Genomic DNA, 14,040 nt, shown 5'->3' with positions numbered 1-14,040 from the left:
TGAAGAAGCTGTGACGGATAATGGGAATTGTAGAGATTTAACTGTTGCTTTAGATGGATCATGGCAACATAGAGGCCATAAATCTCTAAATGGGGTTGTGACAGCTACTAGTGGAGACAGTTGCAAAGTAATTGATGTTGCCATTCTCTCAAAACATTGCAGATGTAAGGGCAATACCAAGGACGAACATAGTGAAAGTTGTGAAGCAAATTTTCACGGCACGAGCGGAGAGATGGAAGTAGAGGGAGTGAAAGATCATAGGAGTGGTATAATGTACGATACACTAACTATCTAGGAGATGGTGATTCTAAGGGATCTAAAGCTGTAGAGGAACTCAAACCTTATGGCAATGAAATTCACATTAAAAAACAGGAGTGCATTGGACATGTGCAGAAGTGCATAGGGGCTCACTTGTGCAAACTAAAGCAGACATTAGGATACCAGAAGCTTCGTGATGGTAAGACCTTTGGAGGAAGAGGAAGATTGACAGATGAAGCAATTGATAGATTGCAGAGGTATTATGGGTGCAATTAGGCAAAATACAAGAAGCATTGAGCATATGAGGAGAGCAGTATGGGCATTACTTTTTCATACTGCATCAACAAATGAGCACCCACAACATGCAATGTGCCTCACAGGTGATAACTCATGGTGTAAGTACCAATCAGGAAAGGAATATGCCCACAAAAATAGTTTGCCAAATGCTGTAATTGATGTAATTAAGCCCATAGTCAGAGATTTATCACAGCCAAGTTTATTGGAAAAGTTTTTACATGGGAAAAAACAAAATCCAAATGAAAGTGTAAATAATTTAATTTGGATTAGGATTCCCAGAAGAGTGTTTGTACAGATAAAAACATTGCATTTTGGAGAGTATGATGCAGTGGCAACATACAGTGAAGGAAACATTATCAAATGTGATGTGCTGAAACGTTTAGTTTTCCAACCAGTACACAACACCATTTCCACAATGCGCCTAATTGATGAAGAAAGACTGAGAGGTGCAGGAAGCTGAGACAAAAGCCTACAACATTCAGCAAAAGGGAATAAAAGACCAGTGAAAAGAAAACTAACACTTGAAAAAGAAGAGGATGCTGATAATCCATCATATGGGGCAGGAATGCATTAAAAAACTTTGGAAGCCATTTCCCGTAACTTTAAAATTTTCATCTTTGAGGAACATTTTCTCCAAAACTGCTAACAGTATATCAATGAAATTTATACACAATTTTGTTTACTTCTTTTCCTTCATTTTTATAACAAACTGTAAAAAAAGTATTGTATAATTCAAGAGTTATTGAAGAAAAAGTGCAAAATTTTAGAGAAAAAATATAAGAATCTGTTTAAAAAAAGAAATTGTGAAACAAAAACGAATAAATATTTCTCAACATGGCATTATAACTTTGCAGAGATATATTCACTGAACATGTAGTCCAAATTTCAGAGCAGTATGTTTAATGGTTTTCGAAAAAATTTTCCTTCTATTTGCTAAAATTAACATGGAGGAGATGGATCGTTCCAGCTCTCCTTGAATTAAGGTAAAGGTGTTGTGACATGCAAGGATCTGGTGGACATTCTGTTGCAGTTCCACCTGCTTTGTTTATTTCTTCGTTTGTTGTCCTCGGTGTCGATGTACTACATTGCTACACTGACTGAAAAATGGGGTTTGTAATTTGGACACTGACTGCTATAAATATTGTAGCCGACGGATGCACAGTAGCATTTCACTGTCTTTTACTTTCACTTTTCACAACCCCCCATATACACATTTATATGCCCAGTGCACTATTGTTTAACTTTCAGTAAGCCTCATTATTAGTTTGCATGCAAACCTCCACATACTGCTACAATAGTTTCCTGTCGTACATCTACAAGCAGTAAAACCTAACGACAAAGTTCACAGTTCTTGAAGAATAATCAGGTACATATGGAGCAGACACTGTCATTGTTTTTACACATGGCCTATTGGTGTAACACTTATTCCACGGTCAAGTTGAAGCATTGTTGTAGCTCTAATCAACACAGGTTTCTCATCTGAAACTCAGCCATGACTGACTGTCTCATGACCAAAATTCGGGCCCTTACATATCATCGCAATAATAGGTACTGAAACTACACATTGTTTGATGTGTGTGTGTGTGTGTGTGTGTGTGTTACTAATAATATCAAAAAATGCAAGTAGTAGTACAATCTGACTTCTGTAGAAATTCTGTGCAGTAATGTGATCGTTGTAAAGAAGTGTTGTAAAATGATTTCTGTGTTTAATGATTCATGGCTGCAGTAGCCAAAGAATCACCATATGCACCTCAGTGTATTGAGCATATAAATGTTTTGTGACAAATCTGTTATTACCTTTTAAATGAAAATGTGTCTAAGATTTTTTGATTTATTCTACATCGATTTCACTTGGGATCTGTGGTAAGTACATTAGCACATCGATTGTTCTTTATAAATATTTACTGTATATTTTTGGCAGTATTGCTGGCCGCGGTGGTCTAGCGGTTCTAGGCGCTCAGTCCGGAACCGCGCGGCTGCTACAGTCGCAGGTTCGAATCCTGCCTCGGGCATGGATGTGTGTGATGTCCTTAGGTTAGTTAGGTTTAAGTAGTTCTAAGTTCTAGGGGACTGATGACTACAGATTTTAAGTCCCGTTTTTTTTTTTTTTTTTTTTCTTTTTTCTTTTTTTTTTCTTTTTTTTTTTTTTTTTAATTATAGAAAGGGTAGGTTGCTACTCACCATGCAGAGATGATGTTGAGTTGCAGACATGCACAACAAAAAGACTACTATACATGTGAACATTCGGCCACAAGGCCTTCTTCTAAAGTAGGAAACCCACACACTCACTCAAGCATAACTCGCACACATATGACCACTGTCTCTGGCCACTGAGTCCAACCTCAGTGACCAGAGGCAGTGGTCATGTGAATGTGTGTGTGTTTTCCACTTTAGAAGAAGGCCATGTGGTTGAAAGCTCAAATGTATAGCAGTCTTTTTGTTTTGCCTGTCTGCTACTCAACATAGTTTCTATATGGTGAGGAGCAGTCTATCCTTTCCATGATAATGTTGTTATTCCATCATGGATTTTCTGTTGTGTATTTTTGTTTTCTGATATCTTCTACATCCGGTAGGATCTCCTCACGATGGTTCTATTGGAACAGAAAGGACATCTAATCCAATCTTATCACATGACGCAAATTAAAATTTCAGTTCACACCTTCCTCTGTACTCCAAATTGTTAATAAGTTTACTGCAAGTGATGGGAAAATAGTTTCTGAGTTGTAACAATACATTGTGTTAATACTTGACTTGATGCCCTCAAGGGCTCAGCATTGATTTGCTGGATACGGGCTTGACGATTCTGGGTTCCTGAGCTGGGGGCTGGTAAGCGCCGCCAATCTCCTGCTACCGTAAGCTCTCTGCATGCTTCAGCGACCACCATGGAGCGTGGAGATGGAATGTTGTGTGTCTCAGGGAACGGGGATCTTGGCTTGACCACGAGGACAGGATAAACTTCTTTAAAAAAAAAAAAAAAAAAAACCTCAATCTCAAGGTGTGCTGCGTGCTGATGGGAGGCATGGCTGTTGAGATGTAATAATCGTTAGCAGGCAACCTCTGGGGAACCTACCACACCTCAGTTGTATAAGGCTTACTCAGGCACGCAAGGCTCTGTCTGAGTGGACACTTATTTCTCTAGCTGCTCGTGGGGCCGAGATGGAACACTCGAAATCATCATCTTCTCCTCCCAGCGGGAAGGGTGCACCGCCTGCAAGTATTCACACCCGTTCATCCAAAAGAATGAGAGAGGCTAGCCCTCCTGATAATAAGAATACTTTGGACTGCAGTAACAGGGCTCATGCAGTCATGAATAACAATTTGTTTCTGGTGATAAAGAGGAAGGAGGGAACATTTGAAAAAGTGTCCCCCTTTTATATCCATAAGGATTTGGAAGGCCTTGCTGGAAAATTAAAATCTATAAAACGATTGCGTAATGGCTCATTGTTGGCCGAAACTAACAGGTCAAAGCAGGTAGACCTTCCTAAGAAATCATAGAAACTGAGTGACGCCACACGGGATAGCCGAGCAGGGAGGTATGAGTCCTTCCTCAGGCATTGGTGTATGTGTTGTCCCTAGCATAAGTTAGTTTAAGTTAGATTAAGTAGTGTGTAAGCCTAGGGAGCGATGACCTCAGCAGTTTGGTCCCATAAGATCTTACCACAAATTTCCAAAACTGGGTGACTATGATATCATTGTTGAGATGCACACCTCTCGCAACTCCAGTAAGGGTGTTGTCACATGCCGAGATATCATGGCCATGGACATGGCAGAACTGAAGCAAGAATGAATGTGGAGCAACGAATGCACTGGAATAATGAAGCAACTGAAAAGACTGCCACTTACATTGTCACATTCAATTCTCGGACACTGCCTGAACATCTTGTGGTGTCGTTCCTTCGACTTAATGTTCGGCCTTACATTCCAAACCCTTTGTGGTGCTATATATGCCGGCGTTTGAGCCATTCAACCATGAGTTGTGGAGGTGAAGCGATCTGCGGGAACTGCAGAAAAGCCGCTCATGATGCTGGGACTGACTTCTCGTATCCAGTAATCTGTATCAACTGCTGTGGGAACCACCCAGTCTGGAGCTGGGACTGCCCTGTTTTTGCTGAAGAACGCAAAATACAGGAGATAAAAGTGACCAAGCAGATCCCCTATGCCAAAGCCAAAAAAGAATATAAGGCAACAAAACCCCCTGTCTTCGTCACCTCATATTCTTCCATGGTGCAGAAACCTACTCCCAAGGCGACACTTCAGCACAGATGACGCCTAGTGTGCCTGTGTTCACCACAAGCACCTGTACTTGCACATGTACATGTCAAGGGAAAAAGAGTAAGGAGAAAGTAGTCCAGGCAGCTGCACCAGGAAAGACCAACAACAGGTCCGCATTAAGCATCCAGAAGGTACAAGAAAAGCAGAGTGCCTCTCAATGCCCCCTTTCCCCCTCATCCTCAAAGGGACAGGATGCAGGGAAAGGCTCACGATAATCTGGTCAGGCTGATGAGGAGGATATCATGGAGTTAGATGCCTTGGATCCAGGCAGCCCCTCCACTCCCCCTCGCTCTTAAAGTGCTTCACGCCCCCCAGTGCAAAGATAGGGGTAAATTAAAACTGCACTGATGACATTGCTTCCATACTACAGTAGAACATGAATGGGTTCAGGACTCATGTGGAGGAACTGAAACGTCTAGCACCGGCACGTCTCTTGTGCTTTTGTTTACAAGAAACGCATTTTAAAGATACAGATGTTCCTGTGCTACAGGGATGTACGCTATACTGCAAGAATGATGTTTCGGGATGAAAGGGCCAAGGGAGGTGTTGTATTGTTTGTCACTAATACGCACCACTCTTTGTTCTCCCCTTGGCTACTGACGTGCAATCAATTGCAGTTCAAATTCATGTGTGTCAAATGATCACAGTTTGCTCACAGTATTTACCTCCACAAGATGCACTAGAGTCTAAGGCTGTCACAGATCTTATCGCACAACTCCCACGATCATTCCTTGTCCTGGAAGACTTCAGTGCCCATCATGTCCTGTGGGGCTCAGCCAATACTTACCCTCGGGGTCATGTTTCGAAGGGCCTCATGATGTCTCACGTACTGTACATGCTCAATACGGGTACTCACACACATTTCTCTACTGCTACTGGGTTATTCTCAGCCATCGACCTCTCTTTCTGTTCTCCTGCCCTCACGGACTCTGTTCAGTGGGAGGTCATTGACGACCTTCATTCCAATGACCACTCCCCAATCTGCCTTCACCTACTAAATGGCTCACCACCCGAAGTTAAGCCCCAAAAATGGGTGGTCAACAGGGTTAACTGGACGTGTTTCAGCCAGCTGGCTGTGTTCGAACACTGCAACAGCATCCGAGGATGGGTAGACAACACCACACGAGTGATCCATCGTGCCGCTGACTTCTCCATCCCACAGTCCTCAGATCTTCTTAGGAGGCAACCAGTACCTTGATCGAGAGATGAGTGCCATTCCGCAGTCTGCGAAAGGTGTGCGGCTCTTTGACGTTTTAATTGCCGACCGACAGCAGACAACCTTAGGGCTTTCCGAGTCGTTAGGGCCAAGGTTCGACCCGTCATTAGAGAGAGTAAGAAACGATCATGGTAACGGTTCCTGGACTCCATCAATCATTCCACTTCTTCTATAAAAGTATGAGAAGCCATCAGGAGGATTTCCGGTAAGCACAGCTGTTTACCGATAGCAGCAGTGCTGAAACAGGGGTGCTTCTAAACAACTCCCAGAGATTTTGCTCAGATGCTGGCCGATCATTTTGCACAAACTACTGCCAGTGCAAGCCAGGATCATTGCTATCGTAAGTCTGTAGAGAGGGAAAAGTTGGACGTCAGGTCCAACAGTTCTGAGGCCTACAACTCCCCTTTCTCCATGTGGGAGCTCGAATCAGCACTGACTGAGATTCGTGACACTGCACCCAGTCACAACCAAATCCGGTACTGCATGCTTCAACATTTGCCAGTGGCATCAAAGGAAATCCTCCTCAAATGCTTTAATCTAATATAGCAGACAGGCAACATCCCCAACTCATGGAGGGAGGCAATTCTGATCCCTCTCCTCAAACCAGGAAAGGACTGCACAAGTCCCAGTAGTTATTGGAGTATCGCCTTAACGAGCTGTGCAAGAAAGACAATGAAGCGAATGGTTAACTGTCGTCTGGTGTGGTTGATAGAGACCAGACAAATCCTTAGCTGCTATCAGTGTGGATTCCGAAGATTTCGGTCCACTGTCAGCAATCTGACCCTCCTAGAGGCGGCTATTCTGCAGCTTTTCCTCTGTAAGTATCACTGTATCGGCATATTCGTCGAAATAAGTAAAGCATACAATACTACTTGGAGACACTGTATTCTCACACAACTGCATCAATGGGGCTTCCGTGGCCACCTCCTCATCTTCATAAGGTCTTTCCTCTCTCAGTGGTTTTTCAGGACCTGGATTGGTGACATGCTGTCTGATCAATTTGAGCAGGAGAATGGTGATCCTCAGGGCAGTGTTTTAAGTGTTATCCTCTTTGCCATAGCCACCAACAGTATCACATCTAAGCTAAGGAGTCCTGTACAGTGCTCCGTATTTGTAGACAATTTTGCTGTTTTCTGTTCCTCCTCCAGTATTGCAATGGCAAGCTGTCAGTTGCAACTTACAGTGTGGCAGTTAGAGAAGTGGGCTACAAAGATAGGTTTTCAGTTTTCCGCAGGTGACCCCCAATTGTTGTGGTTACCACACCTGCGAGACCTGAAAGACAGAACCCTGAAGGCACTGAACATCATCAAGTGCCTTAGCTACAGGTCTTGGGGAGCGGACGGGGCATGTCTCCTTCAGTTTTATCGGGCTTTTGTGCATTCGTGGCTGGACTACTGTTGCACAGGTCAGCGAGGCCCTGTTACTTGCATATCATTGACACTGTCCATCATGAGGGGATTTGGCAGGCCACGGGTGCTTATCGGACCAGTCCCCTACCTAGCATCTGCGCTGAGGTGGGGGAACTGCCACTTACTATCAGGCGCCAGCTCCTCGTGGTGCGTCAGTAAGTTCCTTGCAGCTCCAATTTCACCCCCACACCATACTGTTGCTCGTCCATCTCTGGAATGCCTTTTTCCTACCATCCACAAGCCACGATGTCATTTGGGATCTGTGTGCAGTGTGTGCTGGAGTCACTCGGTGTGGAGCCAGTATGACCCAAATCCAGGGTTTTAACCGCCTGCTGCCCTGGTTACTGGAGAGGCACAGAGTGATTTTAGATTTGGTGTAGTACAGGATAGATAACACTCCTGCTTCCATTTTTAATGTGATATTCTCTGATGTTTTATCTGATTACTACGACCATGTAGCTGTTTTTACAGGTGGGTTTAAGCAGGGGGTTGCCATATCGTTTTCCCGAATCATGTCCTCAAGGTCAGACTGCCTCCAGAATTTACCATCTTTGACCCTGAATTATATGCAATCTTGTAAGCACTGGAGCAGATGAGACATTCTCCTAGATTTCTCATCTGCCCAGATTCTCTGAGTGTCCTTTACTCTTTCCAATGTTTGTACCCAGAATATCCAGCAGCCCTCCTCGAACTACAACAACTGACGAAGGAGTTGTCTTTCTGCTGGGTACCTGGGCACATTGGAATTGCGGAGAATGAAAGGGAGGATCAAGCAGCCAAGGAGGCGTGTCGTGATCCTCTGGTATTTCGGTTTGCTATCCCCCTGCATCGGGCTTTTGTGCATTCGTGGCTGGACTACTGTTGCACAGGTCAGCATTCCAGTAGAACTACTGACGGCCTTGGGAGAGCCAATCCTGACAAAACTCTACCATCTGGTGAGCAAGATGTATGAAACAGGCGAAATACCATCAGACTTCAAGAAGAATATAATCATTCCAATCCCAAAGAAAGCAGGTGTTGACAGATGTGAAAATTACCGAACAATCAGTTTAATAAGCCACAGCTGCAAAATACTAACACGAATTCTTTACAGACGAATGGAAAAACTAGTAGAAGCTGACCTCGGGGAAGATCAGTTTGGATTCCGTAGAAATACTGGAACACGTGAGGCAATACTGACCTTACGACTTATCTTAGAAGAAAGATTAAGGAAAGGCAAACCTACGTTTCTAGCATTTGTAGACTTACAGAAAGCTTTTGACAATGTTGACTGGAATACTCTCTTTCAAATTCTAAAGGTGGCAGGGGTAAAATACAGGGAGCGAAAGGCTATTTACAATTTGTACAGAAACCAGATGGCAGTTATAAGAGTCGAGGGGCATGAGAGGGAAGCAGCGGTTGGGAAGGGAGTGAGACAGGGTTGTAGCCTCTCCCCAATGTTATTCAATCTGTATATTGAGCAAGCAGTAAAGGAAACAAAAGAAAAATTTGGAGTAGGTATTAAAATCCATGGAGAAGAAATAAAAACTTTGAGGTTCGCCGATGACATTGTAATTCTGTCAGAGACAGCAAAGGACTTGGAAGAGCAGTTGAACGGAATGGATGGTGTCTTGAAGGGAGGATATAAGATGAACATCAACAAAAGCAAAACGAGGATAATGGAATGTAGTCGAATTAAGTCGGGTGATGCTGAGGGTATTAGATTAGGAAATGAGACACTTAAAGTAGTAAAGGAGTTTTGCTATTTGGGGAGCAAAATAACTGATGATGGTCGAAGTAGAGAGGATATAAAATGTAGACTGGCAATGGCAAGGAAAGCGTTTCTGAAGAAGAGAAATTTGTTAACATCGAGTATAGATTTAAGTATCAGGAAGTCATTTCTGAAAGTATTTGTATGGAGTGTAGCCATGTATGGATGTGAAACATGGACGGTAAATAGTTTGGACAAGAAGAGAATAGAAGCTTTTGAAATGTGGTGCTACAGAAGAATGCTGAAGATTAGATGGGTAGATCACATAACTAATGAGGAAGTATTGAATAGGATTGGGGAGAAGAGAAGTTTGTGGCACAACTTGACCAGAAGAAGGGATCGGTTGGTAGGACATGTTCTGAGGCATCAAGGGATCACCAATTTAGTATTGGAAGGCAGCGTGGAGGGTAAAAATCGTAGGGGGAGACCAAGAGATGAATACACTAAGCAGATTCAGAAGGATGTAGGTTGCAGTAGGTACTGGGAGATGAAGAAGCTTGCACAGGATAGAGTAGCATGGAGAGCTGCATCAAACCAGTCTCAGGACTGAAGACAACAACAACAACAACATCCCCCTGCATGCTATCACGTTGCTGTTGAGGTACAAAGTCATGTGTCAATGAGAAGATGAGCGTCTGGAAGTGATCGATAAAAAGATCTGTGTCATCAAGTCCACAACTTGGCCATGGGGTACTTCCTACCAGCCATGTCGGTGGGATGAGCTCCTTCTTACTCGTCTTCGCGTAGGCCACAACCCTATGCCACATGGATTCTTACTCCAGCGAGAGGAGCCTCCAATGTATGGTGCTTGTGGTGTGCAGGTCACGGTACGCCACATTTTATTGGACTGCATTTTATTTGACGACCAGCGGATTTGCCAGCAGATCAGCCGTCTATTTTATGTAATGATCAAACTAATGTGATTAGGGTCTTAAAGTTTTGTGAATTGTCCAATGTTTTTAACAAGATTTTAGGGAGATGTATTTAATGTGTCAAACGGTGGCTTGCTCACACTAGATTTTTATAAGTGGTCAGCCAGTCACATTTCTCCGGGCTTTTCTTTTAATTCGTCTGTGTTTCATTTTCTCTGTGTTTTAATTTCTTGATTAGCTCTCTTCGCTCCTAATTGCGTTTAGTGCGTGTGAGAGTGCTTGTGATACAGAATGACTGTAGTCATTTTGAGTGCATGCATGTACAACACTTTTAGTTCATCTCCACATTCATTTGTTTTTAAAAGTGTAAGGGCGCTGATGACCTTGCCATTGGGCGCCCATCAGTTCCAAACACACACACACACACACACACACACACACACACACACACACACACACACACCTAACTTGACAAATTGAGAGTGTCCATGATTGTTGATCAGGCTAGTAAATCATTCCCGTTCACTGCAAATCCTCTACGCTTGTATCTTTGTTCTGAACATCTGCAACTGACAGCAACAAGAACAGCCACAATAACTTAATTATTAGTGCATAACAACTAATTCTTTGATCAACACCAGCCCGTATATTGACTTCAGACAATGTATGCTTTTTACAGTATTGTTGTAATAATGACCCTTCGTATTTTGCAGTGGATAGAATTAATACAAGTGAATATGTGTATGAGAATATAGTCAACAGAAAATAAAATTATAATTTAAATAAATTATTTTGTGAAGTGAAACACTTTCCTATGGAAAATTTTGTAAAATGAATATTTTTAACAATTGCTATAGCAATACATAAATTTCGTTAAAAAGAAGTGGGTATTTAGTTCTGTGTTACAATACATATAAAAGACTCAAAGAAACTGGAATCATTTAGATTATTAACAACTAATTTTGTTATTGAATGGGATTATATTAAGTTACTTTCTTTCATTGAGTGATTTTTATTCTTATTGCCATGATCAGTGTAAGATAAAAATTAAGACATGACAACACATACATGTTAACAATTTCATGATGTAGCCAGCTGTATTGTTAGAGTATTAGATGAATCTCGGTCTCTTACTTTGCACTGTACATTTAATCTTAATTTTACTGAGAACTCTGTGTGTAGTGAGTACCTCTTGTCTCATTTCAGAGGGAAGAGTCCTGTCTGGTCATGACATAAGCGATGGTGGTCTGATTACGTGTCTTCTGGAGATGGCATTCTGTGGCATCAGTGGACTGAATTTGGACATAACTCACAAGAAAGGAGACCCCGTCGACATTTTGTTTGCTGAGGAAGTCGGTTGGGTGCTCGAAGTAGATCTAAAATTCCGAGATTATGTTGCCACATCATTCAAGAACTGCGGTGTCCCGTGCCACTACATCGGAGATTCTGTTGGCTATGGAATCGAGTCACCGGTACAGACTTTATTTTCTGTTATTCTACTAAATGTGCTCAGTAATAGGAATTATCTGTTCACTGCTTGAGAAGAATCTAGTGTTTGTGAAGAGATCAGTTGTCTTGTGAAACACACAAGTATTAACTACAGCCACTATGTATTATCAAATATTACAAGATCTATTTAACGTTATCACCAGTTGGTATTTTTTGTGATCCACCCAAAGCATTTATGCAAATCACAATATAGTTATAGAAAAGGAAATGTTTTATACAATTAAAGCTGTTATAAATAACTGTTTTGATGTATTTCGCAGTAAGAATGCAAGTAGGGGTGTGGAATTATTCAAACAATAATGGAAGGTGATAACATTTTAGATTTGGGAGATATCATTAGTGGAGTCGTTCACGGACATAATGTGTCTGTATCACACCCACATATTTCCCAAAGTATATCTATCTGCATTCCACTGGGTCATCGTCGAGGTCGTTTTATATCCCGTAATCCAGAAAACACCATCCCTGACTCACATACCTGCATGGCTGCATGTGCCACCCACCTCTACTTCATTTTCATTGTGGCTGTAATTGCATTTTCCATTTGTGTCTGTTCACTGGTCAATTAGTTTCTTTTCCTTTCTAGTCCATTAGTTTGTTTTCCTGTCTCCAAATAATTCCCAAAACACATTTCCTCCATTGCTCACTGAGAAACCCTCACTTTTTTTTTTTTTTTTTTTTAAAGAAGTCATCAACTTTACACAGATGCAACATTTTCACCGCTGACAGAAACAAACTACAGCATGGTGCTCCACCTTATCAGTAGGCTGCCTCACTTTGTTTTGGCTCCTCCAGTGGTGTGATAGGGTACTGTGGCACGGAGACTTCAACGTGTACTGGGACTACAGGCAAATAAAAATTAACTACACAATCTTACTTTTTCAAAGAGATATTTAAAACTTTTTGACCACGCCTCATGTATACTCTTCAGTTTACTAACATAGGCCACAAATCAGGTCTTGTTTCTCAATGGTGTTAACACTAATCTTCTTCAGATGAATCTCGCACAGAGTTGTGAATCATACCCATTTCTCAATTCCATCGGTTTGTTCACAGCTTGCAAATGGCCCATTGTCCTATGTTCATTTCTACAGCCAGCTTATCCCTGTGCCTGATAAATAGATTTTTTCTGTGTAGTAAATGATAATTTTTGTGAGTATTTGTCCCATACAGAGAGGAGGTTGGTAAGTCAGAATTTTCAATGCCTTGTCTGTCTATTTCTTTCTGGAGGAGAGTAATTGTGGCATTGTTCCACCTGTGGGGGACTGTCTTCTTTCACAACATTCTCTAAATAATTAGGAAGTTCCTTTTGTATAACTTCCCAGCCAGCAGTAATTTCTATGGAAACTTATAAAAAGCAACTTATGCAATACCATGCCAACACTTATTAATGAAAGTATTAACATTTGGGATGCCAAACAACTTTTGAAACTGGATTTAGAACTTCTTGGTAGGGAGCACACAGCATGTTATCTGTCATGGAAACTTCTTAACGGTTGTAGAATGAGCTTCAGGTGTGCCCCAGAAAAGTGTATTGGGACGCTTGCATTCGTGTTGTAAATTAATGACCTTGCAGACTATTAATAGTAACCTCAGACTTGTTGCAGATAATGTAGTTATCTATAACAAAGTTCTGTCTCAAGAAAACAACTCTGCAAACACCCTGTCAGAGCTTGACAACACTTCAGAGTTGTGCTATGTTTGGAAACTTCCTTTAACTGTTCAGAAAATTAAAAATGCACACTTCACAAAATGTTGAAATGTAGTATATGTGACTGTGGTATCAATGAGTCTCAGTTGAAATTCGTCAACTCATACAAATACCTGGGTTTAATACTTTGTAAGGATAAGAAATGGAACGCTCACTCATAGATAAAGCAGATAGCACAGTAAGGAATCCAGATTGGTCATAAACAGTCCAAAAATTCCAAGTGAGGATCTACATACAGTTATAATTAAAAGTGCACTATTTTTCAGTATTAATTCACAAGTACACACTTCAGTGTGCCGATCACTACAAAATTTGCTTGTCTTAATGTTTTTGAACTTGTATTCTGTCTTACTGTATGTAACAATTCCTCCTTTTCTCATGTTAGTTCTGCATGAGTAGGATGCTAGAGTGTAATCTTTTATATGTAACTTATCTAAGCCTGTGGCTAAGTGGTGCTCAGAAAGTCTGTCTTTTCAGAACTCTCTAAATTTTCCAAATTTCATTCAGTTGAACTATTATCTCAGAAGTCGATGTTATTTATTATAAATATTGTATTTGCAGCAATTCTTGTTGCAAAGGCCAATGAATGTACAGAAATGTTTCCCCAGTGGCCAGAAATCTTAATGTAACGTCCACTGTACATTAGCCCACTGATGTTCAGAATATTTCTTGTTTGTTGATGTTGGTTATTTATTCTGGCACCTTAAATCAGACCCCATAGACAGATTTTGATTACTGTCTGTAGT

General features: G+C 41.5%; 1 protein-coding gene across 2 annotated transcripts in view; it reads left to right on the top strand.

Moving 5' to 3' along the window:
* Positions 1-14,040, top strand: part of LOC126095222 (phosphoribosylformylglycinamidine synthase) — a 202,346-nt gene that overhangs the window by 148,527 nt on the left and 39,779 nt on the right. For both annotated transcript variants that reach the window (XM_049909959.1, XM_049909960.1), the window contains one exon: positions 11,281-11,546. In XM_049909959.1, the coding sequence (XP_049765916.1) occupies positions 11,281-11,546 (266 nt within the window). The remainder of the gene's footprint in view (positions 1-11,280; positions 11,547-14,040) is intronic.

This window comes from Schistocerca cancellata, chromosome 8 (assembly GCF_023864275.1).
Source record: "Schistocerca cancellata isolate TAMUIC-IGC-003103 chromosome 8, iqSchCanc2.1, whole genome shotgun sequence".
NCBI lineage: Eukaryota > Metazoa > Arthropoda > Insecta > Orthoptera > Acrididae > Schistocerca > Schistocerca cancellata.
This window is presented reverse-complemented; position numbering and strand designations above follow the sequence as displayed.